The 22,109-nt window shown below is 60.6% G+C and overlaps 1 protein-coding gene across 1 annotated transcript in view; it reads left to right on the top strand.

Moving 5' to 3' along the window:
* Positions 1–344: 344 nt before the first annotated feature.
* PODXL (podocalyxin like) overlaps positions 345–22,109 on the top strand; it is a gene marked incomplete at its 5' end in the record, with an annotated part of 42,700 nt that continues 20,935 nt past the window's right edge. The window contains 1 exon segment of the mRNA NM_001082766.1: positions 345–710. Within this exon segment, the coding sequence (NP_001076235.1) occupies positions 641–710 (70 nt within the window).

The raw sequence follows: 22,109 nt of genomic DNA, 5'->3' as shown, positions 1-22,109 counted from the left end.
GGTCCTAGGCTAACGCAGCACTGGGAGGGGGGTCCTTCCTGTTCGGCACTGGCCGTGTTGGGGATCCCACTCCCTCAGACGTCCCTTCAACGTCTCCACTGACCGCACCCGTGCGAGGAGCCAGCGGCTCGGTCGTGGGGCCCCAGCCCGCGCCCTCCACCCCCACCGTGCCCGGGCCCAGCCGCCGCCCCCCGCAGTCCCCCGCCCGCCCGCCGCGCTCCAGGGCGGAGTTTCCTCCCCGCTCATTGTTCGCGGCCCAGCGCCCGCCCCGCCGCGGCCCCGCCCGGCCCCGCCGCCGCCGCCGCCGCGGGTGCGCTCCTGGGGGAGGGGCGGGGGCCGGCGCGGACGGGACGGGATCGGAGTCGCCGCTGCAGCCGCCGGCCGAGGTGCAGCCGCGCAGCCGCCGCCCGGGACGCAGCCGCCGCCGCCGCCGCTCCAGCGCTGGCCGCACGCCCTAGCCGGGCTCTGCCGCAGCGGCGGGGAGGAGGAGCCGCGCCAGCGAGACCCGGGAGCCCGGGCGCCGCCAGAGCCGCCGCCGGGCCTGCCGGAGCGGCGTGCACGCTCGCTCCCGCCGCCGCGCACGGACCCTCCGTCTGCCAGCCTCGCTGCACCTGCTCCAGGCCCCCGGAGCGAGGACGCGATGCGCTCCGCGTTGGCGCTTGCGGCGCTGCTGCTGCTGCTGTCGCCGCCGTCGCTCTCCCAGGAAAACAGTGAGTGGCGCGGGCGCTTGCCGGGACCCCGCCATACCCGTGCGTCCCCCGCGCGCGCCGCAGGGTCCGACCCAGGCATTCCCTCTCTCGCCCGGGCCACGCGCGGAGCCCTGGCCTTGCACCAGCTGCGGCCGCTCCAAACTCCAGAGCGCCGCAGGTGCGGGGCCTTGGGCGTGGGGGGAGGCTGCGTCCCTACTCCGGGCACTGGGCGGTGGATGGTGCGGGCGCCCAGTGGGGAGGTGGAGAAAGATGGGAAACTTGCGAGGGTTCGCGCTTCCGCGGGACCCGCAGAGTCTCCCGAGCTTTTTCGTCCTCTTCGGCGGGGATAAGGGACAGCGCTGAATAGGCGTGGATTCCGGACAGCGCAGCGGGCTGGGAGTTAGCTAGGAAGGCTCCGCAGCCGGTGGGTGACAAGGTCCCGGGAACGGCCCGCGCGGGCGGAGTGCTTGGGGTTCGCGGCGGTTCGTCCAAGGAGAGTGCAAGCTCACTCCACCTGCGCCCGCGCTAGAGCAGGTGGAGGGAGTGAGGGGGCTCGGTCCCCGTGTCTCCAAAGGAGCAGATCCTTAGCCGTGCAAGGCCCGCATAGTGGGATCCCCTCCTCTCCCCGACATAGAAAAGAACTCTGTCTTCTGAAATGGATTGGGTCGCATCTTAAAAAGCACCTTTGAAAGGGCACCTGGCTCCTGAAACAGAGCCGAACCCTGGAAACACCCGCCCCCCTTTCTCCTGAAGGTGAGATGTTAGACCTTTTTCTGGTGGGACAGGTGGGGGCCCCAGGAAGAGCAGGCGTCTCATGGGACTTTCATGTTCTCTGGAGCCCACCTGAGCACAGGTCTGCTGGGAGAAAGGGCTTAGGGAGCACCCTCCTCCCGCCCCCGACGGTTCCCCGACAGTAGTGGCAGCCTGGGTGGGTTAGGGGGCTGGCTGGTGGTCTGGGAGGTGGAGTGGGGAGGGGTGATGCTGGCAGAAACTGCAGGCTTGAGCATCGTTTAGGGGCGACTGAGTGAAAGTGAAAAACCGTGGGTACAGCTCTGAGGGTGTGAGGCACTGTGGGCTTGCACAGCCTGTGGGCCAGAGAAGGTGCTGGAGTGTGTGTGTTCCCCAGGTCTTTATGGATCTTCCTGGATCTTCCCAGACAGCCTTTTGTGGGGGAGGGGGGAAAGCCGGCTTAGTCCCTGGTGGCTGAGCCACCCCTCCTTGGAGAAGGTGGGAGTGGCCCCCTACTGTTCTCCCCCAGGGGCAGGTACTGCTGAGGAGCCAGCTCACCACAGGCTTCAAGGCTGGGACTGTCCTGCCAGGCACCTGGGCTCTCCCAATAGTCTTTCCCAAGCCCAGTGTGTGGTGGCCCTGGCTGGAGCTTGACATGTGGCAAACGAAAAAGACCGTGCCCAGCCCTGCGCCAGCCAGCGAGCCACCTGGCCCCGGGGTGCGCAGCCCCCACTGCCTCCATGCCACCACTACCTGTGCAGTTGGAAAGGAAGTGGAGGAGGGGACATGATGGTGATTTGCATACAGTGAAGCCCAAAAAGGCTGAGAGGTGCAAGCTTGGGGCCCCGGGCCAGCTCCATCTCCTCCCAGCTGCAGATGTGTCCTGCTGACACGGGGAGTTCTGTGACTTGACGCAAAGCAACACAGGTTTCTAGCATAAGTCTCTGGAGCGAGGAAGTCCCCAGGCACGTCCCCGGAGCTCACCTTGTAACTCAGGCTCGCCTTGCTCCGGGAGAAGCCTGAACCCTTGGGGCCTTGGCCGTGCTCTGGGAGAGCCAGCCCTCCCTGCAAGTCTCCATGTCCTCAGCTGTGAGACGTCGGTGTGGAAGAGTGGAAGGGATGGCTCGTTGAAATTTTGGGGTTCCGTGTCCCCTCTGAGCTGAAGAGGCAGGCTGATCATGGCTGTCACCGTGATAGTCATTCAAAGGGTGGATTCCAGGCACGAGGAAGGGGGCAGCGCAGCACACAGGCTTCCGGTCAGTCGGACCTGTGTCTCGCAGCCTCAGTGTCCCCGTCTGTAAAATGGTAACAAGCCCCCCTGAAGTGGAAAGGGAACATATGGCAGGGGCTTGGTGCTGTGCCCAGCTCAGGGTCAGAGCTCAAGGAATGATAGCCATGGCCATTGCCAGCCCGTGTCTCTGAGGCAGGCCACGTGTGGAACTCTGCGAGTGTGTGTGAGCACTGGGTGCCGTGGAATGATACAGATGAGGGGGAGGGGGAGAAGAGGCAGCCTGAAGGAGGGGGGTCAGTGTTGGGTGGCCAGTGTTCCCTGGGGTGACAGAAGTGAGCAGGATCCATCTGGGGTGGGCGGGGCAGGGGGTGGCGGCGGGGGTGGGGGGGAGGCGTGGAGGCTGCACCTGCTCTGCCATTTCCCCAGGGAGAGGGGGGTTCCTGCTGCTGCGGCTGCCTTTCCAACACCCACCGTCCTTGCAGAATTCCCCTGGGCAGGGAAGGCAGCAGAGCCAGCTCCCATCCATGCTCAGGGGTCCCCTCCGCCGGGAAGCCTTCCCTGGTTTCTGTGATGGAGTCACTGCAGTCCATGGTATGTCTCCCCACCGTGTGCTGAGCCTCTTATAGATGGGCTGGCCCCAGCTGGCTTTGGAAGGGGTGTCCCTGGGCCCTGGCGTCTGAGTGGTGAGCATCCAGTGAGGGGTCCCCGGCCAGTAGCTGCTGTACCTGGGACGCTGGAAGTGGGAGACGCCCTCCCTACACCCCCTGCACTTCTTGGGAGGGGGCTGGGATCAGGTGCAGAGACACTTGGGGCCGTGTTAGGTGAGCTGAAGGGGGCGCTCTTGCGCCTGCCAGGAGCTGGAGCCTGCCGCTTGGGTTGGCCTCCTCTCCCATCGGTGCCCCACAGGGAGGTCAGCTGCCGGGGTTTCCTGTCCTGCCCTGTTCCCAGGAGCAGGCTCCCTGGGGCTCTCCAAAGGGCCGCGAGGTTGCCGATGGTGACTCGAGCCCAACTCCTGGCGTCCTCTTTGAAGATGGGAAACTCTGCACCACAAGCCGGCCCGGGAGCCTCTTTGTGGTTGCGTAGACCTTAAGAGCCCTTCAAGCAGCTGTTCGCCCAGCGTGGAGAAGGGAAGTAGGCCTCTGGCAGGGTGGTCAGCACGCTGCCCCCTGGGACACGGGCGTCCCGTATCTGAGTCTCTGTTGGAGTCGCAGCTCTGCTCCCAGTTCCGGCTTCCTACCAGTGCGCCTGGGAGGCAGCCGACGGTGGCTCAGCGGCTTGAGCTCCTGCTGGCCATGGAGGCGACGCAGATGGAGTTCCTGGCTCCTGGCTTCCGCCTGGCCCAGCCCTGGCTGTTGTGGCCATTTGGGGAGTGACCCAATGAATTGGAATCAATCTCTCCCCCTCTCCCCCTCTCCCCCTCTCCCCCTCTCCCCCTCTCCCCCTCTCCCCCTCTCCCCCTCTCCCCCTCTCCATCACTCTGCCTTTCAAGTAAATTCAGTTTTTAGAAATGGAATTGAGTGGGCAGAGGGTGAACTGTGCAGTTCCTCTAAAGAACCCAAAGCTCGCTAAGAGCCTGGATCCCAGAGCTGAGCACCTGCTGGCCAGCGACCTCAACCCACTCCTTTCTGAGGTGACAGCAGCCCGGGGAGGGGGGGTGGGCCCCCTGCCCAGGTTCCAGCTGCAGCCTTCCAGGAGGGGAGCATGAACACGTGCGTGCAGCCTCAGGTCCTTGTCCCAGACCCTGGCCCTTTGGCTGCTGCTTCTCTCCTGGGAGTTGGAGACCCACATTAAGCACCCTTTTAAAAAGGGAGTTTGTGGGGCCCGCGTTGTGGCGTAGTGGGTTAAGCTTCCACCTGCAGTGCCAGTATCCCGTACGGGAGCCAGTTTGAGTCCTGGCTGCTCCACTTCCAATCCGGCTCCCTGCTATCACACCTGGGAAAGCAGTGGAGGATGGCCCAAGTGCTTGGGTCCCTGCACCTGTGTAGGAGACCCGGAAGAAGCTCCTGGCTTCAGTCCCGTTGTGGTCATTTGGGGAGTGTCCTTGCAGAGGGAGGGGGCTCTCCCTCTGTCTAACTCTGCCTGTCAAATGGGTAGATAAATCTTTTTTTAAATAATGAAGAAGGATTTTATGATGGTGAGAAACCAGTCTACACTGCATCCCATTTCTCTCCCCACCCGCCTCCCACCATCAGGGTACACTGGGCTCGAGCCCACTTTGTCACCTCGAGTGAGTCACGTGCCCCAGCGCTGGCCACCGTGCGTGCTCACTGCAGGTGCCTGTGCCGCCCGTGGGCCTCGGGGCCTCTCTAGCGTGCACAGCACCCAGCCAGTGTGTGTCTGGGGGAAGGCCGGGGGAGAGCTGCCAGGGGCAGGGGCCCAGTGGGTTCCACAGTAGCGCCCTCCCCCAACACCTGCTCTCAGCGGCTCAGAATCCAGAAACCCCCCCCCCGAGCTCAGACCTGGGGGCCACTGCTGCCCCCTCGGCCCCCAGCGCTTTCCCCAGTACTCATGCGCGCACACACACCCTCTCTTCCTTTGTAGCCTATCCCCCTCGGGTCAGCCACCTCGCACTTCCCTAGGGCCAGGGCACAGGGTGGCACCCCGTCCGCCAATTGTCACTGCAGGAAGGCTTCGTCCTTCGGCCCGGGGGCTGAGAATGCTGGGCGGTGGCCGAGCAGGGCTGGGGTGCACGGGCCCTCCCAGGGCCAGTCCCCTGGGGACCCATGGGCAGGCCAGGGGGGCCCAAGGCTGCCTGAGCTCTGATTGCCAGGGGTGGGAGAGTGGCCCTCGGTGATTCGTCCACGTGATGGCGATGTGGGGGGCTGAAGCCACGGCTGTGTCGCAGGGACAAGGCCCCTCGGCTGAGGTCGCATCCGGGCAGCCGCTGGGACTAGGTCCCACCAGCAGCTCGTCCCCCAAGTGCCCACAGACTCCACTCCTCCTTTCCCCTCGCTCTGCTTGAATGCCGCCTCCTCAAGGAGGCCTTCCAGGAGTGCCTTGTGGACAGCCCCCCTCCCCGTACTTCCTAGCACACATCACCCGAGAGGTATTCATTTCCTTGTCTCATCCCCATTGGACGAAGCGCCAACAGGGCAGGGACACCTGTCGCTCAGTGGCGCGGCCACAGCGCATCGTGGGCGATCAGTAAACATTAGCTGGGTGCATGAGTGCGGGGCAGTGCTAGTTAGAGACCGGCGCATTCCAGCTGCCAGGTGGTACAGTGTGAGCAGGAGCCGGGACTCGGTGGTAGGAGGGTTGTGGGAGGCGGAGCAGCCTCCTGGCCTCCTTGTGCACCCACAAGGTCCTCCAGTTAAGCATCAGAGCTATTGTTTGTTAGAGTGTGGTTTGGCTCCTCATAGCCACAACAAAAGGAGGATATTAAACAAGACGGAAGTTAGCACTGCGATGTAATACACGTTTGGGGCACTGGCGTAGTGATTCTTCCATTGTTAGCATGGGGCCTCATGGCCCATGATAGCTGCTGGGGTTCCAGCCATCAGGAGAAAGGAAGGAACAGGAAGGCTGCAGCGGCTCCTTTGAGGGCACCTCCCAGAAACCACGCATGACACTTCTGGAACTTAATGATGTGGCCGTATCTAGCAGCAAGGGAAGCAGAAAAGAGAAACCTCATCCTTAGCAAAGAGTAATTTTAATTTCCGGTACCAAAAGTCCGTGGCGGGCTTATGAAGAAGCAGCAGAGAAAGGATGTCAGAGCAGGTGACTGGCAGCCATGACAGCTTCGTCTCTGCAGGGGTGAAGCAAGAGCAGTGGCCCAGCCCGGCCCAGCCCTTCCGGACTGAGCCCCTGGTCTGTGGCTCTGGCCACCAAGGGAGACGCGGTCTCGGGGTGGGGGGGGGCGGGGGGGGCTTGGTCCGTGAGCCCTCCGTGGGAGCAGCGGGGACCTGGGCCGCACACCTGGACGAGGTGTTCTGGGGAGCTGCCTGGGGGCCACTGAGTCTTGGGGTGTGCCTAGGAGGGAAGATGAAGAGTAGCCCGGTTTAGGGTGAGGGTGTTTGGTGTGCGTGTCCTGGTAGGAGAATCCGGGGACGCTGCGGGTCCCCCTACTGTGTGCAGCGGTGCTGTGGGTACGATGCAGGGCAGGACTCTACAGACTTCGGACGACGCTGCGGGTCCCCCTACTGTGTGCAGCGGTGCTGTGCGTGCTCCCCGCAGCCGAGAGAAAACAGTTCAGCTTGGAGGAGAAGGTAGATGGCAGCCTCCTGGTGCTGTGCCCTGGGCTTTGGCGTTGAGGCAAGGACTAGCCTTGGGATCTCACCTGTCCCCTTTCCCCAGAGGTGGAATGGGTGCCAGGTCTCCCCGATGGTGAGGACGGAAGGCAAACCCGTGGGGGTGGTGCGGACGCGGCATCCTTAAGTGTCGCCACTGTTGGTTTCTGATGTGCGACTCGGCAGCCCCGGAGCCTCCTCCTGTGGCCCTGTCCCACTTGGTCCCTGCCCCCTAGCCAGTTTATTTGGAGTGGAGCCCCCAGTTCTGAGGGGTTCACTGCAGACCCCAGTCCCACAGGAGAGGACCAGGGTGTGCTAAGCTAGGAAGGGGCTCAGGTGGCCGGCCCCCACCTTCCTGGTGCTTCTCACTCCAGCCACTGGAGGGCGCTGCCCTGCACTTTCTGGTTTCCAGTCCAAATGCTTTCCTGAAGCCCCCCAGGGCACACTGACCAGGCGGCCCCAGAGGCTGCGCCCATGGACAGGGGCGCTGGCCGCCAGCCGCCGGGCTCTGGGCCGGCCCTGCTGCACGCTCCTCTCCCTCACAGTGCGTCCCTCGCCTGTGTCCCGTCTTTCTCCTCCCATGCACCTCACCCCAGCTCCAGCCTCCTGCAGTGAGGTGTGCTGTGTGCTTCCCAGCCCTGTACCTGCCACCTCAGGGAAGGGAGAGGGGCCGCAGGGGCGGGTGCCCATGCGCGCTACAGCCCAGCCACTGGGAGCAGGGGGGCGGGGCGGGACCTGCGGATCCCTGCTTGGGAACTCCACCCCCCACCCCCGGGAGAGCATCACCTGTGCCTCAGCTTACCCCAAATGGTAAATCAAGACTAACACTATTTATTTCTTGTTTTTACTTCTACTTGTCGTAAAGCAAGCTGTATATCAAACTGTGTCCAAAAACCTACTAGTAGTCCTTAGGATTTCTTTTTAAAGATTTCTATTTATTTGTTTATTTGAAAGGCTGAGTTACAGAGAGGCAGAGCGAGAGAGAGAGATCTTCCATCTGCTGATTTACTCCCCAATTGGCCACAGTGGTCAGAGCTGCACTGATCTGAAGCCAGGAGCTTCTTCTGGGTCTCCCACGTGGGTTCAGGGGCCCAAAGACTTGAGCCATCTTCTACTGCTTTCCCAGGCCATAGCAGAGAGCTGGATTGGAAATGGAGCAGCCAGGACTCGAACTGGCACCCATATGGGATGTTAGCACTGCAGACAGCAGCTTTACCTGCTCTGCCACAGCGCTGGCCCTTGTGTAGGACTTCTTAGTGCCTGTCCTTAGCCCTGTGCTCCCCAAATGAACCTTAACCACGGTGCAGACGCAGCGTGTGCAGGCAGGGTGACCAGCTGTCCCCACTGCCTGGGGCTCTCGGCCACACTGAAGAAGCCACAGCCGCACAACCCAGGTTGGTGGAGCAGAAGTAGAATCCTAGGGCGCCCTCCTTCCCCAGGGCATTGGAGGAACACACATGGGGACCACGGCCATGTGAAGCCGGCTTGTCCCAGGGTCCACCGGCACCAGTTGCACTCAAGGCTGGCGGTCCCGGGTGAGTGTCGCGATGGTGCCGGCACGCCGTGGAAGTTGGCTGCGAGTGGTTTTGATTGTGGTCATTCTGCGTAGATGAGAGTAAACAGGGTTGGTGGGCTGCTTCTGGCTGGTGCTGCCTTCCCGCTGTCAGCACCTGAGTCCCATCACCCTGTCACTCCCTCACCCTGCTGGGCCGTCCTGGGGGGAGTGTGGAGCAGAGGCTCTGTCAGCCGGGACCGGGGTGTCTCAGTCAACAGGGCTGGCTGAGTGTGTGGGTCTCGTCCGCTTTTGGGCCACCATAGTTCCTGGAATCAGGGCTGTGTGCTTGTCGGTGAGGCGCCCAGCAGGTGTGGTCAGTGGTCACAGCTGGCCAGCTGCTGGGTCAGACAGGAGCTCCGTCTTGATGCGCATTCCCTGTGGCGTCCTGCAGAGGGCGCTGTCCACCAGGCAGACTCTGGCTTTAAATCTGGAAGTCTGGTTCTGTCCGCGCCACCCTGAATTCCACAGTCGCGCCCACATGCCCAGCCTGATGGGTGCTGGGAGCTCTTTGCTAATCAGGCTGGATGCTCTGATGTGTAGGTGCTCAGATGTGTGCGCCAGTCGGGGGCGGGCACGGGGAAGGTGATGCTGTGTTCCTGGTGGGATGCCCATCACTGTGGCTTCTATTATTTTTTTTTCATTAATTTGTGTGTGATGGCATGTTTCTTTTTTAAATTTTTATTTATTTTCATTGTATTTGAAAGGCAGAGAGACAGAGGTTGCATTCACCAGTTCACTCCCCACCTGCCCGCCACAGGCAAGACTGGGTCAGGCAGAAGCCAGGAGTGGGGAACTCGACCTGGGTCTCCCCCTGGTGGCGGGGACCCGAGTACTTGTACCTGGGCCGGCACCTGCTGCCCCCCAGGGTGTGGATCATAGGAAGCAGGAAGAGAGCTGGGACTTGGACCCTGCCACTCTGATATGGGCTTCTCAAGTCGCAACTTAACAGCTGTGCCAAACGCCAGACTCACTGGTTTGTTAGCATACACAGCGCCTGGTCACGGGACTCTGGGGACTCGGTAGCATGCTGCCTCCCCGTGCCGGAGCAGTGGCCTCCGCCCTGCCGCCGGGGTCCCTGGGCAGCAGATCATCACTGGCCCAGGCTGTGGGGGAACGCACCAGGAAGTCATCTGGGCCTGGCTCTCCTGCGCCCACCCCCTCCCTGGAGCCGTGCTGCTGTCTGCCCCGGGAAGGGGGGTGCAGGACAAGGCTGGAAACACAGCAGAGAGAAGAGGGAGAAGAGGTGGGGAAGGCAGGGTGTGAGGACCGAGCCTGGCACCAGAGCCGCGGGGAGCCCTGGACTTGGCCTCTCTCCGGCCCGGGGACATTCATTCGCTCCCTGTGACTGGGGCTGAGAAGTCACAGGGAAGTCGCCACCTGCGTGTCTGTGGCCGCCCCGTCTCTGCTCCCACTCTGATGTCATCAGGCCCCTCCCCCACTCCCGGGGTGGGGGGCTGTGTTTCCAGCTGCGTGCACACCTGGCTCCAAGCAGCCTGGCTCTGGGGCTCTTGACTCACTTCCTAGGTGGAGCCAGCAGGAAACCCCAGCTTCCTTGACCGGCTCACAAGCTTCAAACTTGGCTTTGTTTAAAAGAAACTTGGCCTTTAACCCTCCCGGCAGGCCTGGGGAGCCAGTCTCGAGTGTTTAGTTAAATCCTTTCATTTGCTTTGTTGTTTTTTTTTTTTTTTCCTGAGTTGATATTTTTTAATGTTTTAAAATTTTATTTGAAAGGCAGAGGGAGAATATCTTCATTTGCCGATTCACTCCCCAAATGGCAGCAATAGCTGAGACTGAGTCAGGCCCAAGCCAGGAGCCTGGAACTTCATCCGGGTCTCCCACATGGGTGCAGGGGCTCAAGCGCTTAGGTGATCCTCCACTGCTTTCCCAGGTGCATTAGCAGGGAGCTGGATTGGAAGTGGAGCAGCCGGGACTTGAACCTGTGCCCTGATATGGGATGCCAGCATCACTAGCAACAGCTCAACCTGCTGCACCATGACACCTGCCCTGGTTTGTTCCAGTCCCCGCATCACTCCCCACCTGGCCAGCCAGCCAGGAGCAACACCACTGTCTGCTAACACCACCAGATGGGGGCAGAGCCAATGGGGGCAGAGCTGATGGGGGCCAAGGGCAGGGTTGGTGCCGAGCTTTGGTTTTCTTCTTCCTGCTTAGCGGAGTCTCAGCCGAGCCTGAGCTGCCCCCGCTCCACCCCAGCACTCCCGTACATCTTCTGGGGAACGTGCGTGTCTGTGGGTTATTCTGCACCAAGCAGGAAGCAGGTGCTAGCCCTGGGAGGGAGGCGGCCTCTCCGGGACAGAGCGCAAGGCAGTGGGAGTTGCCGGTAGCTCCGGGCTCCCCTGGCTGTGGCTACAGAACTTTCCACCGGCTCCCGGCCCGTTTCAGACCTGGAGCGGACGTTGGTCCTCACCGAGGTTTCCAGGGGCCGCGAGCAGCTTGTACACATCTGGTTGTTTTCACGGCTCCGGGAGAGGGGCGTGGCGTGGGAACGAGAAAGTATTTCCCAAGGTTGTTTTGCGCTTACGCGAAGGGAAGAGTCTAGTGCCAAATGTGCACACGCTTTGGTCCAGGCGTGCTTGGGCCCAAGGAGGTGGAGCAGGTGCTCCTGGGAGCCGATGGAGCACAGGGCTGGCTGCTTCCGAGCCAGGAAGCATTGTCTTGGGTCCGGGGGAGTGTGTCTCCTAGACAGCCTGGGTTAGGAGCTGAGAGTTCCCCCTCCCCCCCAGTGCCTCCTCCATCTGACTCACTTATTGCATACCAGGAACGTAATGCATGACCTCATCAAAGGGAGCTAGGTGACGCCCACGAGGTCCTGCCCTACCCGGGGAGGATATCACGCAGGGTCTGGCCAGGGTGGAGACGCCCCCAGAAATGCAAGGGCCGGAGCTTCTGCACAGTGATGCTAACCTGCTCCTGGGAGCTGGGTATCCAGTAGAAGCAGGCACACGGATCCCAGTGTGTGAGAGCGAGGTGACCCAGCCTTGCCCCTGCCTGTGGTCTCAGAGCCGTCGCAGGTTCGGCAGGACACCTGTACCAGATGCAGCCCCGATGTCCCCCGGCCCACACGGGAGCCCCCAGGTCTCATCACACATGCGGCCACTGGGGCTGCTCCTTGAGTCGATGTGCGGACCTCTGCCAGGTGCCCGGTGCTGTCCTGCTCGGGGCCCTGCCGAGGGGCGGAGGCAGGCGGGCACCATCTGCCCTGGCCCTGGCCCCCTCTGGCTGCTGGGTTGGCTGCTCCTGGGCTTGCTGCCCAGCCGGACAGCTCTGGGTTCACATGGTTTGCAACAGGCGCAGGGATTAGGGGGCCCCAGAGAATATTGCTTTAAGGAGGTGAGCCTGCCCCCAGCGGGAAGAGCCCCGCGCCCTGCTGGGGCAGGCTGGCCGCCCCTAGACAGGGTTTCCAGGAGCCAAGGACGCCCTCTTGTTAGGAACAGCTGGGGCCCTCTCCCAGGCTGGGAGAGGAGGGGGCCAGGGGGCAGCCACACAGCAGAGCTGGAGCCTTGGGTGGCGCAGCAGGGGGCTTCCTGCTGGCGGCCTTGGCTCCTACTGGATGGGGGTCAGGTGAGGTGGGGGTGTCGCTAGTGCTGGACCTCTGATTTGCACTTGTAGGTAATGGAACGCCGCCCGCACTGAGCATGGTATGGAAACAGCTCTGCGACAGGCCCCTGGCTTCCCTGTGCACCTGCCACTCAGCCTCCTCCAGGCCCTGTGCGCGGACAGCCCTCTATCTCTCTCTCTGAGTGACAGCTGGCCAGCCAGGGGTGGGTCTGGGGCACAGCTGAGGGTGGTGGCCCACGCAGGGATTTCCTGGAGCAGGGGCCCGGTGCAGCCTCGCGGGGGTGCCGTTTGAAGCGCGCGCAGATGTGTGAACAGCGCGGGCTGCAGTGTGCCCGGCAGCCCTATTCAGAATAACTCGAAACTGGAAGTCGCCCAAATGCCTGTCGGCGGCAGAATGGGTGAATAAATGGTGGCGTGTCGACACAATGGAACATTCTGCCGCCCTGAGAATGAGCCGTCCGCAGCCGCACAGCAGCGTGGGAAAGCCACGTGAGTGGTGTCGGACCCCGGGCTGTGCAGACTGCGATGCCATTCACAGAGCGTTCCACAGCAGGCACCGCTCGCCCCTGGCGCTCTGTGCGGGAATCATGGTTTCCCCCGGGGATGGAGGGGAGGAGAAGGGGCCACGGGGAGGGCTTGCAGGGCCGGTGTCCCGCCATGTGACGTGCGTGTTCACCGATGCTCGTTCAGCAAGCCGTGCCTTCATGGTGCGTGGCCTTCTCTCAATGTCTGCCATTCTTCAATGAAACTCCGATTTGAAAGGGGGAGGGGCGGCGGCGCCACGGCTCACTAGGCTAATCCTCCGCCTTGCGGCGCCGGCACACCGGGTTCTAGTCCCGGTCGGGGCACGGATTCTCTCCCGGTTGCCCCTCTTCCAGGCCAGCTCTCTGCTGTGTCCAGGGAGTGCGGTGGAGGATGGCCCAAGTGCTTGGGCCCTGCACCCCATGGGAGACCAGGAAAAGCACCTGGCTCCTGCCTTCGGATCCGAATCCGTGCGATGTGCCAGCCGTAGTGCGGCGGCCATTGGAGGGTGAACCAACGGCAAAGAAAGACCTTTCTCTCTGTCTCTCTCTCTCTCTCACTGTCCACTCTGCCTGTCAAAAAAAATAAATTAATTAATTAAAAGGGGGGAGGGGCTAGTCCCTGAGAAGCTTCTGATGGTGACGAGCAGCGCTGTGGCCCTACTGTGTGTGAGGTGCCTGGACACCTGTCCCTGGCTGTTCCCTCCTGCGAGAGCCGGGACGGGAGAGGTGAGCACTGGCTCTCGGGTTCCTGGGGCGAGGTGCCGTGCTGGTGCAGGGCACGCAGCGTGAACAGTCGCAGCCCCTCCACAGCAGGGCTGCGGGTGGCCTGGCTGGTCGGTGGTGACAGCTTTACCGGGGAGCGGCGCCTCCGTGGGGACCCCGCACGCCGTACCCACATCCCTGATGTCTGTTCTTGCACTGTGGGACCGTCGGAGGGACCGTCGGATCCGTACCCATGTTCTTCCTTGTGTGTTTGCTTTTTGCATAGCTGCAAGGCGCAGGGGGTTTCTCCCGGGCAGTCCTCACGTGGCTTGGTTTCTCATGGCACAGGTGGGCTTGGCACCTTCTCTAGGGAGGTCACAGGGTGGGATCCATGGTGGGATTAAAAACTTGGGCTTCTGGCCGGCGCCGCAGCTCACTAGGCTAATCCTCCACCTAGCGGCGCTGGCACACCGGGTTCTAGTCCCGGTAGGGGCGCCGGATTCTGTCCTGGTTGCCCCTCTTCCAGGCCAGCTCTCTGCTGTGGCCAGGGAGTGCAGTGGAGGATGGCCCAGGTGCTTGGGCCCTGCACCCCATGGGAGACCAGGAAAAGCACCTGGCTCCTGGCTCCTGCCATCGGATCAGCGCGGTGCGCCAGCCGCAGTGTGCTGGCCGCGGCGGCCATTGGAGGGTGAACCAACGGCAAAGGAAGACCTTTCTCTCTGTCTCTCTCTGTCTGCCTGTCAAAAAACAAACAAACAAAAAAAAACAAAAACAAAAACAAAAAAACTTGGGCTTCTAGCCCCGAAGTCGGGAAGGACCTAAAACGAGGAGACCAAAATGATCCTGGAAAATGGAATAGAAAAGATCAGTTTATTTGGGGTAAAAACTTTGGAAATTCATGTTAAGTTTTTTAGCATACACATTTTTTTTCAGGATTATTTATTTGAAAGGCAAAGTTACAGAGAGGCAGAAAGAGAGAGAGAGAGATCGATCGATCGATCGATCTTCCATCCACTGGTTCACTCCCCAAATGGCCGAAATGGCTGGAGCTGGCCAATCCAAAGTCAGGAGCCAGGAGGAGCTTCTTCAGGGCTTCCCACCTGGGTGCAGGGGCTCAAGGACTCAGACCATCTTCTACTGCTTTACCAGGCCATAGCAGAGAGCTGGATTGGAAGTGGAGCAGCCGGGACTAGAACTGGCGCCCATATGGGATGCCGGCACTGCAGACAGTGGCTTTACCCGCTACGCCACAGCGCTGGCCTCATGTCATACACATTTTCTGTGGCCGGCTGCCAGTATTTGTGGAGTTTTATGGGGCCACAGCCACACCCATTACCTCTAGATCATCCGAGCTCAGCCGCTTCTGGCTCATGGTGGCTGTGGCCGAAACCCATGTATGGCGCTGACCCCGGTCCTAGACACAGTTTGGCAGCCTCTGTGTCACAGTGTCTTCCTGCACACAGGGCTGCCACACACGGGACCCTGGAGGGGGAGCCGCTCTCAGCCACACGCTTGCTGGGTGTTGAGTGGATTACTTAACCTTCCTCCACCTCAATTTTTTTGCTTTTTCTTGTGATCCAAGAGATGGATCAGAAGTGGAGCAGCTGGGACTCGAACTGGCACCCATATGGGATGCCGGCCCTGCAGGCGGCGGCTTTATCCACTACTCCACAGCGCCGGCCCCCACACATATATTTTAAAATATTTAATTGAAAGGCAAAGTTGTATATAAAAATGCAGAGACAGAGTTCTCGCACCTGCTGGTTCACTCCCCAAACGACCCCAACAGCCAGGTCCAGGCCACACCTAAACCAAGACCCTGGAAAACCATCTGGGTCTCCCACTTGGGTGCAGGGCCCCAAGCACTTGGGCCATCCTCCACTGCTTTCCTTGGCAGGGAGCTGGATCACAAGTGGAGCAGCGGGGACTTGAACTGGCTGTTATATGGGATGCCGGCATCGCAGGCAGTGGCTTAGCCCGCTGCGCCACAATGCCAGTCTCTGTGTATCTTCAAAATGTATATTTGTTTTCATTTTTGTTCTTGAAATAGAAAGAGGCAGACAGAGGTCTCCCATCAGGGGCTCATTCCTCAAATATTCACAACAGCTGAGGCTGGGCTGGGTCAAAGTCAGGAGCCAGGGACTCCACCCAGGTCCCCCACGTGGGTTCAGGGGCCCACGTACTTGAGCCATCACCACTGCCTCCCAAGGTGCACGTTAGCAGGAAGCTGGAGTCAGACGTGGAGCCGGGACTTGAACCCAGGCACTGGAACATGGGATGCGGGCATCCCAGGCAGCGCCCTGACCACAGCACCAAACACTCGCCCAGTGTTTCTAGCCACCTCCCGTCTGGAGCCATGCCAGTCGGGATGGCTGGAGGGAAGGGAGGTGGAGGCACCGAGCCTCACTCCCCTGAGCAGGAAACGCAAGCCTAGGGGACAAGGGTACACCTGCAAGGTCGGAGCATCAGCAGCCCCTCTGACTCCACCCCTGCGCCCTAACACCAGGTGCTGGCCCTAAATAGTGCTAAGAGGTGAGGCTCGGGCCAGACTGGGCTCTGGGGTGGCCATCAGGGCAGGACCCCAGGCTGATGGCAGGAAAGCCCCTCCCCGCCTCCCTGGCAGCTTCCCTGAGGAACTGCTCCCTGGAGCCAGGCCCCACTTAACCCCTGTGTAGTCTTCTCTTGACCCTGGCAGCCTGGCGCGGTCATCTTGTCTACCTCCACACAGGAGTTGGAAACCTGGGAGGGAAGAGCCCAGGGGGTCTGGGCCAGCTGTGTGTGCCCTGCCATAGTCAAGGCCTGTGCAGGGGGCACCTGCAGGAGAGGTGGTCAGCGTGGCCCGGGGACAGGGAACGGGGTGAGGAGCCTCCCCTTCCCAGGCACAGCTCGGTGGGAACGTTTTTGGGGCTCCTGTTAATTGAGCACTTGCTATGTGCAAGCGCTGTTCGAGTACTAGAAGGTATGAATGTGCCTTTTTTTTTTTTCTTTTTAAAGATTTATTTATTCATTTGAAAGAGAGAAAGGGAGAGACAGAGGTCTTCCACCCCCCGGACCAGGCCAAAGCTAGGAGCTCCATTCGGGTCTCCCACACGGGTGCAGGGTCCAAGTATTTGCGCCATCTTCTACTGCTTTTCCAGGTGTGTTTGCAGGGAACTGGATCAGAAGTAGGGCAGCGGGGACAGGAACTGGTGCTCGTGTGGGATTGCTGGTCTTGCAGCCGGCGGCTTAACCTGCTGCAGGACAACACCAGCCTCAAACCAGTTACTCTTTGTCCCTCCTCCCCACATTGGACAGGTGGCACAGCCAGCGTGCAGACTGGAAGCTGGGGCGGGCTCTCGACCTCCGTCCTCTGCTGCTGTCGGGGCTTGTGCAGCTCGGGGCGGGGCGGGGCTGTCCTCATCCTCACGTATCCAGGGCGTACGTGGAGAAGGGGTGTGGGCCTGCAGGGAGGATGTGCCCAGGCGCGTCCGCTGTCCCCTGGTGAGCCCCATGCTGGCCTGGGGCAGCCTCTCCTGCTCAGAGATGAGCAGCCGGAGCCCCACTGTGGGGAACTGGGGGTGCTGGGCAGGCCAGCTGAAGGAAGCCAGTGAGGGTGGGGCAACTCCAGGTTTGAAGATTGCAACCACCTTCCTCGGGGCAGCTCCTGGCCCTTATGAGAGACCAGTGCTGCCGAGCCAGGCCCGGTGGCCCCACTGGTACCAAGACTTGCAGTAGCCAGCAGAGGGGCCCAAGAGGAGGGACATGGCTGGAGCCTTGGCCACACTTCTGGATGGGGAACCCTACCCTTCCTACTGTGTCTGTGCACCTGATTTTGAAATTTTGTTTGAAAGACACACACGCAGAGAGAAGCAGATCCTCCTATCCGCTCATTCACTCCTCAGAAGCCCACGACAGCCAGGGCTGGGCCAGGCCACTGCCTGGAGCTGGGAACTCCATCCGGGTCTCCCATATGCCTGGCAGGGGCCCAAGCACTTGGGCTGTCACTGCTGCCTCCCAGGGCGCACATGAGCAGAAATGTGGAATGGAGAGCAGAGTTGGGGCTGGAAGCAGGCCCTCCAGGAGGGGTTGGCATCCCAAGCATGTCTCAGCTGCTGTGTCACGGGCCTGCCCTTCCGTGCTTACCCAATGCCCTCCTGAACCCTTTTCCTAGTCCCGACTGGCTGCCCTGGACCACGGAGCTGGTGCTTCCTCACGGTTCTGGGGGCTGGGAGGCTGAGGTTCTAGTGAGGGCCACACCCCCTTGCTGTGTGCACACTCAACAGAGTGAGGAAGCCAAGTGTCTCTTCCTCTTCTGTTAACAGTCTGTTGCATTTTATTTTTTAAAAAGATTGATTTACTTGAAAGCAGAGTTAATAGAGAGAAGAGGAAAGAGGGGGAGAGAGATTCCATCCACTGATTCACTTCCCATAGGGTACCAAAGCCAGGAGCCAGGAGCTTCCTCCAGGTCTCCCACGTGGGTGCAGGGGCCCAGGCACTTGGGCCATCTTCCGCTGCTTTCCCTGGTGCATTAGCAGGGAGCTGGATTGGAAGTGGGGCATCAGGGACTCAAACTGGCGCCCATACGGGATGCTGGCATCAAAGGCAGTGGCTTACCCTGCTATGTCACAACACTGGTCTGTTTTTTTGATTTTAAATTAATTTACTTGAGAGGTAGAGTTACAGAAAGGAGAGACAGAGAGAAAGAGGTCTTCTATCCATTGGTTCACTCCCTAAATGGCTGCAATGGCCGGAGCTGGGCCGATCCGAAGCCAGGAGCTTCCTCCGGGTCTCCCACACGGGTGCAGGGGCCCAAGGACTTGGGCCATCTTCTACTGCTTTCTCAGGCCATAGCAGAGAGCTGGATCGGAAATGGAGCAGCCCGGACAGGAACCAGCGCCCATATGGGATGCTAGTGCCGGAGGTGGAGGCTTAGCCCACTATGCCACAGCGCCAGCCCCTGGCCCTGTTCTTTTAATTTTAATTTTTTGATTTGAAAGAAAGATGCCACCCACTGGTTCAGTCCCTGCATGCCCACAACGTCCAGGGCTGGGCCAGGCTGCAGGAAGTCAGTCACGGTCAGCCATGTGGACCGCAAGAACTTGACTGCTTGAGCCATCATCACCTGCTGCCTCCCAGGTGTGCATCAGCAGAAGGTGGAATTGGAGCGGAGCTGGGATTCAAACCCACACTTTCCAGATGCGGAATGCCCTGTCCCAGCCAGTGTCTGAACTGCTACACCAAACACCCACCCCCTTCCTCTTAAAAAGACAGCGCTCTTAAGGGGTTCCCACGCTCTTGACTTCATCTGATCTCTTCCCCAGGGGCCCAGCTCCCAGCACTGTGCGCTGCCCCTGGAGGGCGTCAGCCTGCCTCTGTGGCGCAGCTTCAGTCCGTGACACCCTTTACGCCAAGTTCTGCAGCCGCGGCTGTGGTGCCCTTAGCCCCGGCAGAGGGCACTTCCATGGGCATCTCCTGCAGACTGTGATTATTATCTTCTTTGCACAGTCTTTGAAGGTGGAACTACACTTAGGATCCAGAGCGCACTCTGAACTGTGTGTGTGTGGCCCTGCATCAATGACAAGCGTCCCTAGAAGAGGAGAAGGGGCCCTGGGACCCCTGTGGCAGAGGCTGCAGGGACCCCGCGGCAAACCGAGGGCTGGCATGGCGGCTGCCGGGAGCCAGAAGCAACGGTGGCAGGGACGACTGGTGCTTCCCCAGAGCCTCCCAGGGGCTGTCCTGGGAACAAGGGAGAGGCCCAGTGTGTTTGAAGCCTCCGTGCCCCTGCGTCCAGGCTGGAGCCAGGCATCACCCATGCGGGAGGGCAGACGTGAGGAACATCAGCGCCCCCTAGTGGCCCCACACCCCGAATCCCTTTCCCAGGGCGCCCTCTCCTGAGGCCCACTGCCCAGTCCTTTTTCAGGTCTGCTCTCTCCCAGAGGTCATTTGGTTAGGACCCTGGTGGTGGAGGTAGGGCTGGGGCACAGGGGCTCCGGGGTCAGCGTGGGCTTCTGGCTGAGGGAAATGAGCGCTCAGCCTGGGGCAGGGACTCAGCCCTGGCGCAAGGGGACTAAGTGCGTGCGGTAACCTGGGGGAGCATCAGCACCTGTCGTGCGTGCAGGAGCACCTGACACGCTGGGGCAGGACAGGTCAGAGGTGGGCCTGGGGGTTCCTCTCAGCACCGGAGATGGGTGGGGGGCTGCCCCAGGGCCCTCGGTTCCCACCTTGCTGCTCAGCTCCCATCTGGAGCCTGGCGACAGATGTTACCCACCTGCCATGGGCAACAGCGCTGGGGGCTGCGAAAGGTGGGCTCTAGCGAGCTGTGAGCGCCTCAGACCTCCTCCTGGTAGGACCTGGGGCGGCTTCACCCCGTGCCCGTTCCACTTCCTGGCAGCCCCTTGTCCTGGGAAGGAAGGGGCTGGCAGGGCAGAGCACGGCCGCTGGAACAGGAGGAGGGAGGCGTGGACAGGCAGGCCCCGGCGTCCTGCTCAGGACCCTCGCCCACACCCTCAGGGACTTGGAAGTCACCTGGCCAGGCGGCAGGCAGGTGAGACTGGGCCATCTGTGCCCATTACCCAGGCAGGGAGGCGGCCGCTCATCTTCCCTGGGGGGTTTGCTTGTGTTTGTGTTTTTGACTTTGCCCTTGGAACTTTGTGGTTTGATGAGGGATCTTGAGAAAGCCCGTGGAACAGTGTGTACGCAGGCCCTGTTGGAGGGCTGCAGCAGCGTTAGCCTCGGGGCAGGGAGAGGGGAGGAGACTGCAGCCTGTCATGTCCCTGTCTTGTCCCCTGCACCCAGGTATCGGGCGCCAAATACCCGGGCCACCTCCCTTCCTGCTGCCACCTCGTGGCCTCTCTGGAGCCCTCGATCCCTTGATGCGCTGTTTTGTTTCTGTTCCTTTAACCACTTAACCCTATTTAGAATTCTATACAAACTGTTATGCAAGAAAAAGGTCAGATGAGAAGTTGACATCTCAGACAAGACTTGGCCTCGGGCTTCAGAATGTGGACACTTCTCCTGAAGACAGGTTCCATTCTTTTTCTCTGTAAATTGTCCTTCTTGGCTGCCACGGGAGCTCTTTTCTCAAGTCTCGGGCTGACAAGACAGTCCGCGTGAGGCATCGCAGACTCCTTCCCTTTTGTGTCTTACTGAGCTTCCGTGGCGTAGGTCACTGCGTGAACTGGTGCCAGATGTTTCTTCCAAAGATGTCTCTTCCCAGGCACCAGGTCTAGCTTTTTCTCGGCCTTAGGGCCTCTGCTCTTTCCTGGACAGCATTATCTAATGCATCCGGGGACTCGGCATGGCCGCCTTCGCCGCTGGCCTCCTCCTGAAGTCGGCAGCATTTCTTTCAAGTTCACGTCCATCTTCATTGCTTTTTGTTCCTTTACTGCGGGCAGGTCCGTCAAGTGCCGCCATTCACTTTTTCTTTCCCCCCAATTCTTTGGGTCATCCTTTCCTTGACAACGTGGCGTGACGTGAACTACGCTGGTTAAAGGATGTGCCATTGTGTGTATTCGTAGGCAACACGCTAAGCGAAACCCTGCAGCCTGGGCTGGTAGCGCTCTGAGGAATTATTAACCACCTTCAAAGCGGCTAAATTCCCAAACCAAAGAAGTTCCCAAACCAGCCGCTGCCATTTTTTCCACACAGCTTCACCTGGTGCACTTGCTGTTAAGCCTCTCCCTCTCGGTTCCGGTCCCCTCTCGGTGGATCCACAGTCAAATGCCCTGGCCTCTTCCCCGCCTCCTCCTGTCAGTCAGTGGTACCCATTTCACGCTGGGAACTTCCCCACCCCATAAGCCGCACCACCTCTGAAATTACTTGTTTCATTTCATTTCCTATGGAAGGCAGAGAGAGAGAGAGAGAGAGAGAGAGAGAGAGAGAGAGAGAGAGAATATGTTCCATCAGCTGGCTCACTCCCCAAATGCCCACCAGCGCTGGGTGTAGGGACCCAACCCAGGTCTCCCATGTGGTGGCAGGGACCCAGCTTCCGTAGCGTGCATCAGCAGGAAGTGGGGTTGGGAGCAGAGCCAAGACTCAAACGCAGGCCCTCTCCCAAGGGGGTGTCCCCAATGCCTGCCCTGCGGGCGCTTTTACGTCACTGTCCCTCTGGCTTCCAAGTGCAGCTGTCCCTCGGGATCCGTGGGGGGTTGCCTCCAGGAGCGCTCGCTGACACCCCAGTCCGTGGCTGCTCACGTCTGCATACAGGATGGTGTAGGATTTGCACGTCGCCTCTTCACATGCTCTGGTCTATTTTACCTCCTCTTTGGGTTGTTGCAATCCCTGATACAGTCATTGCCATGTCAGCCGTTATTTCGCTGCGTTGTGTGGGGAACAGTGACAAGGAAAACCCTACATGTCCGGCACAGGCTCAATGTATTCTCAAATATTTTCCATCCACAATGAGTTGACTCTGCAGGAGGGCTGCCTGCACACCTGTGTCATCACACTGCAACCTCAGACAAGCTGACGGCCCGGAAGCCCCTGTCAGGGTTTATTTCCACCTTTCTAACAGCCAGGGATGGCCCAGGCTGAAACCCCGAGCCAGGGACTCCATCCGGGTCTCCCGTGTGGATGGCAGGGGCCCAGACACGTGACCATCTTCCACTGCTTTTCCCAGGCCGGTAGCAGGCAGCTGGATGGGAAGTAGAGCAGCCCGGACTAGAACTCTTAGCCTTATGGGATGCCGGCTCTGCAGGTGGAGGCTTAACCTGCTATGCCACAGCACCGACCCCATATCCATCCCATAGTCACTCATCCATGTCTCCTCTGCTCTCTTGCTCTTCGCAGAAGCCCCTCCCAGAGGAGTGGTTGCAGCCGCAGGACCCGGCTGGTGGGGTGCGCTTTGAGCTCGGGATAGCGCACCTCATTTGGCACCAAGCTCTAATAGCAGTCCCGCTT

The sequence above is a fragment of the Oryctolagus cuniculus genome, chromosome 3 (assembly GCF_051225735.1).
Source record: "Oryctolagus cuniculus isolate XC-2025 breed Fujian yellow rabbit chromosome 3, ASM5122573v1, whole genome shotgun sequence".
NCBI classification, from domain to species: Eukaryota; Metazoa; Chordata; class Mammalia; order Lagomorpha; family Leporidae; genus Oryctolagus; species Oryctolagus cuniculus.
The sequence above is the reverse complement of the archived record's forward strand: the minus strand, read 5'-3'. Positions and strand labels throughout refer to the sequence as shown.